The sequence below is a fragment of the Echinops telfairi genome, unplaced genomic scaffold, assembly GCF_000313985.2.
Source record: "Echinops telfairi isolate 266 unplaced genomic scaffold, ASM31398v2 ScPeMD7_10;HRSCAF=50, whole genome shotgun sequence".
NCBI lineage: Eukaryota > Metazoa > Chordata > Mammalia > Afrosoricida > Tenrecidae > Echinops > Echinops telfairi.
The window spans coordinates 10394583-10400336 of NW_022103907.1; the positions used below are offsets into that span (position 1 = coordinate 10394583).

The 5754-nt window shown below is 35.9% G+C and overlaps 1 protein-coding gene across 2 annotated transcripts in view; it reads right to left on the bottom strand.

Annotated features, from left to right (window-relative positions):
• STRN (striatin) overlaps positions 1 to 5754 on the bottom strand; it is a 127836-nt gene that overhangs the window by 60360 nt on the left and 61722 nt on the right. For both annotated transcript variants that reach the window (XM_004711107.2, XM_045287035.1), the window contains exon 4: positions 3972 to 4050. In XM_004711107.2, the coding sequence (XP_004711164.1) occupies positions 3972 to 4050 (79 nt within the window). The remainder of the gene's footprint in view (positions 1 to 3971; positions 4051 to 5754) is intronic.

Below are 5754 nucleotides of genomic sequence, written 5' to 3' on the forward strand. Positions count from 1 at the left end.
AAAAAAAAAAGAGTTTGTCTTTGTGTCTAAGTTTTATCGCTTGAAGACAGCATATTAATGAGCCCTAATTTTCTTTCCATTATGCGACTCTGTCTTTTGACTGGCACATTTCATCCATTTATATTCATTTTACTTATTGGTAAGTGTGAATTTATTGCTGTCATTTTGTGAGTGTGGTGCTACTAGTTTCCTTATTCTACATCATTTTCTGTGCTGAGTTCACTGTTCTTGGGGTTTCATGTCTATGTGTGTGGTATTACAATAAGAGACTTTAATACATCACTTTCAATGAAAGAATTAGAAACTGAAAAAGCACACAGAAAAACTAAACAGCACAATAAACTAACTTGACCTCATAAATATATAACAGCACACTCCACCCAACAGCGCATCATATATTCTTTTAAATGCACAGAGAACCGTGTCCAACATAGACCATGTTAGGTCACAAGCCAAGCCTCAATAAATTTTAAAACATTGAAATATTATAATGCATCTTCTCAGATCACAAAACTATCAAATTAGAAATTAATAGGAAGATCAAACAAAAAAAATCAAATACACAGAAATCAAAGAAATGCTGCTTTACCGCAACCAAGTAATGAAAAAATAAAGTTTAAAAAATTCCTTGAATCAAATGAGAACAAAAATACAACACACCAAAACCTTTTGGATGAAGCAAAAGTACTGCTTAGAGGGGAATTTATAGTAATAAATGCACACATCAAAAAAAGAGGAGCCAAAATAAACACCATAAAACCCAACATCTTCAACGAATAGGGGGGAAAGTAGCAAAAGAACCCTACACTCACCAGAAGAAACAATAAAGATTAGAGCAGAAATATATGAAACAGAAAAACAATCAAAAGAACCAACATGAAGCTGGTTCTTTGAAAGGAATTTTAAAATTTTAAAACCACTGGGAAATCAACCAAAAGAAAAGATTTTAATAAGAATTAAAATGGGTAAAGTCTGAAGAGAACAAATGGAAGGGGAAAAGGATAATAGAATACTATGAAGTACTGCACTCCAACAAATTTGAATATTTAAGAGAAATAAACTACACACCTAAAGTAAGGCAGACAAATAAAAAATGTGAGCAGATTCATAAAGTTAGTAGACATTTAAAAAACCAACAAAAAAGTCTAGGCTCAGAGAGTGTCACTGGTGAATGCTAGCAAACATCCAGAGAAGAGCTGCCACTAATCCTAATCAAACTACTCTAGAATACGGAAAAAGATGGTGTGGTAGTCAATTTGAGACTAAGAGTAAAGGGGTGGAGTTTAGCCTGTCAATCAGGTCACGGCTTGATGACCTCATTTGGAAATGCTAAGAAGATAAAATAGCTCGCTGGAGGCAGGACACAGGCTCACTCCCTGGGAAACATTCCTCTGACAAGACACATGGAGCTACACTAGTGCCCTGGAACTAGAGAAGCCATGTGGAGACCCCTGCCAATGCTGAGATGCTTACACTGCCACTGGATCCACAAGACTGGCCTGTGATCTTGGTACAGGTTAATGTTCTAGAATTCCCATTCTTCGCAATGTTATCCATAGTTTGTTACGGGCCACACAGTATGTTTGATGTTTGCATAGTTAATAAAACCCAAATAAACACCATTCTGGTATTCTCTGCTTTCAGCTAAAATCTATAATATCAGCAATGATACCCTACATGTCACATCCTTTTATATCTATAGCAAAATTTTATTTGCACGATATTGATGGAATTCAGTAATCCATGTATTCTATTAGGTCGCCTATCTTTGGCATAGCCAGGGAGCTGTCTTCCAAATTCCTTGGCACAGAAAGAGTGTTTTCAATGCTTCGTCAGCTTGTTGAAGCATTTCAATTGGTATTTTGTCAATTTCCAGAGCCTTGTTTCTCACTACAGCTATCAGTGCAGTTTGGACTAATTTCAATACCATCAGTTCATCATACGCTACCTCTTGAAATGGTTGAATGTCAACTGGTTTTTTTTTGTACAGGGACTCTGCATTCCTTCCATCATCTTTTGATACTCTATCATTCAATATTTTGCCCATAGAATCTTTCAATACTGTAACTTAAGGCTTGAATTTTTTTCTTCAGTTCTTTCTGCTTGAGATCTACTTAGTGTGTTCGTGTGTGTGTGTGTGTATCTGTCTGTCTGTCTTTCTAACTCTAGGTCTTTGCACATTTTACTTTGTCTTCTCTAGATGCTCTGAAATATTCAACTCTTTTCCTTCATCATTTTCCCCATTTACGTGCTTTAGCTATTCTATGCTCAAAAGCAAGTTTTAGTCTTTTATGATATCCCTTTTGATCTTACTTTCTTGTCTTTTTAATAACCTTTTGCTTTCCTCTTGCAAATGTTCCTGATATCATTTCTCAACTCATCATGACTTTACTTATTAGTGTTTAATGTGTCAAATCTGTTCTTATGATAGTCTCTAACTTCAAGTGGGATATACTCAAGGTTGTTTGGGGGCTCTTTGAAACTTTTCAGTTTCTACAGTTTCAACTTGTGTACAACTGGCCTTATTTTTGCTGATGACATTGAGTTTCTCCAAGGTCTCTTCCCACAGATATAGTCAATTTGAGGCCCATGGATTCTATCTGGCAAGTCCATGTGTATAGCTGCCATTTCTACTGTTGGAAAAAGGTGCTTGCAGGACAAAGTTGTTGGTATTGCAAAATTCTATAATGCAATCTCCAGCTTCATTTCTAGGACACCAAGGGCATATTTTTCAACTACTGTTGCTCTCTGTTTCCAACTTTTGCATATGAATTATCAATAATTATCAATGCACCTGAGAGTACATGGTTGATCAATTTCAGACTGAAGAAATGGGCAGAATTCTTCAATTTCTTCATCACTAGCTTCACTGTGGTTGGTGCATAAATTTGAATAATAGTTGTATTGACTTCACTTCCTTGTAAATGTATAGATATGCTATTAAGGGACACATACTTCAAAATAGATCATGAAATGTTTGTAACAATGAATGTGATGCCACTCCTTCTGAATTTATTATTCCCATAATAGTAACACTGAGGGCTAATCAGTTTTTGAAAATATCATGTGTTTTAAAAATAAAAATTAAACTAAAAATATCAGCACAGTAGGAAAATTACCTATTCATTTAAAAAAGCACTAATGAAAATCCACTTATTAAAATCAGCAGTCTCATTTCCTTCAAACTTTTTTAAGACCAAAAAAATATATGAGAAAATGTTGTTACCCATAGTCTAAACCAGACCACAGGTTTAGACTATTCACATGCACCCCCCCCCCCCAAAAAAAATAAACACCCATTTCTATTTATAAGAACAACAAAACAAAATGGCAGCAAATTTCATTTACTCACGCAAAGATACAAATCCCAGTTACAAACATGATATGCAAGGCCCAGAACAGAGCTGGTGAAAGGGACTGGCACAACACTTGATACCTGAATCCACCCTAGCTTTATGTTCTCTTTATAGCCTCAAGCACACATCTTAAAGAAGAAAGTTTGTTAGTTCAACAATTGTAAATTTGTTAACTCAAGAAATCTTTCAACCTTTTAAAAATAGAAAGCTAAAAAACGTAACACAAATAGCAAAGAAGCATGAACTGGAATTATATTAAAATATATGCATATTCATGTATAAAAGATGCAAAGCCTGATTTCAGGGTATAGAATTCTTTCAACTACAAGTGTAAAGGTAAAATAGAATTTGAACTCTTAAATTTACTGTTCTTGATAAAGCTAAAACTATGAAGAGAAAATGGCTCTTCATCATTCTTATTAATACTTAATATTAAATAAATTGCGCCACAGGAGAAACGTGTTTAATATGAAAAAGGAACAATAACTCATTTAAGGTTTTTATTGAAGCAATATGTAATATGAGTAACAAAATTATTCTACTGAGCTAGAAACACAAAATAATCTCTTTTTTTTCCCTTGTTGTCAATTTATCATTTGAATTTGGGATACTTACTGTCTAAGCAGTTGGCGACCTTGTTTCCACATTAGCTGGCTATTTTGTTGTGGCTGCACCTCGGTTTCATTACCTTCATCTAGAAAACATTAAATCATAATAAAATTGGCTTGTTTTACATTTTAAAGGACATCTCAAGACAAAAAAAATTGCAGATAAAAATTTATATGAATATGTAAAATTGAAACTGTAAGACGTCTTTTAGGTCACTATAAATTCTGTTTTAAACTTTAATTTCCATAATAAAACAATAATATAAAATTCATTACGGTTACTAGATCTCCCACATAGCAGAAGTAAAATGACAACCTCTTTAGTTAGCCTAAATATTTTCCTGCAGGAAGAGATTTAACTGAATCAGAACATATAATAAGCTAAATTAAAGTATAAAGATGCACCCATATCTGAGCTAGAACAAAATACCCAGAAATGTTGGTTAAAAAAGGTACCTTGGTAAAGGGTCAAATGAATAAAAAATAATATATTTCCTTAGAAAATCTAAAATGATCATCCAAAACTGTTGCTGTTGAGTCAATTAATTACTCCATAGCAACCCAATAGAAATGACTGGGGAAGAAGAGAGAGTGGAGCTCATCCTGGCCACCAAGCCTGGAGGACGATATTCCCGCTCAGAGCAGCCAATCCACAGAGAAGAACATATGACCGGCCCCACTGAGACAGGACATCCCTCACTAACCCATATCCCTACAGGAGACAACACTGGAGACAGTGTGGGAATTGAACCCAATCTGATCCCACCAAAACAAGGCAAAACACTAAGGGCGTGCAACAGAACAGCAAGGGGAACAGAGCAAGAAGTCCTCAGGAACGAGGGCAATGAATGTACAAATGTGCTTTACACAATTGATGTATGTATGGATTGTGATGAGTCGTATGAGCCCCTAATAAAACGATTAAAAAAAATTTTTTTAAAAAGAAGTCCTCAGGGAATATCAAAAATAGACTTTGGGGCCAGGGCTTGGCACCCCATCAATCTCGACTGGAAAACACTCCTAAAGGCCAACAAACAGTCCTTAAACTAACTGCAGGCTTTTCTGTTGTTGTTTTCTTATTGCTTTGTTTTGCTTCGTCTTGTTTTTAATGCATGTTGTTATCTCCACAGGTCTATCAAAATAGACAGACTGGATGAACAATCTGGAGGAGAAAACAACGGGACCGACAGTTGCAGGGGACATGGGAGAGGAGGTGGTGGGGGTAGAGGAAGTGGTGTTAACAAACCCAGGGATAAGGGAACAACAAGTAATCCAAATCGGTGGTGAGGAGGGTATAGGAGGTCTGGTAGGGTGTGATCAAGAGGAATGTAACTAGAGGAATTACTGAAACACAAATGAAGGCTACGCATGGTAGTGGGACAAGAGGAAAGTCAAAGGAAATACAGGAAAACACTAGGAGGCAAAGGACATTTTAGCGGTCTAAATAAAGGCATGTACATATGTAAATACATTTATATCGGAGGATGGGAAATAGATCTATGTGTATATTATTTATAGGTTTAGAATTAAAGTAGCACATGGACATTGAGCCTCTACTCAAGCCTCTACATCAATGCAAGAACACTTTGTTCTATTAAACTGGCTTTCCATGATGCTCACCTTCCCAACAAGATCGCTGAAGACAAATGGGTGCATAAACAAATGTGGTGAAGAAAGCTGATGTAGCCCAGCTTTCAAAAGATATAGGGTCTTAAAGACTTGACGGTAAACAAGCGGCCATCTAGCTCAGAAGCAACAAAGCCCACATGGAAGAAGCACACCAGCCTGTG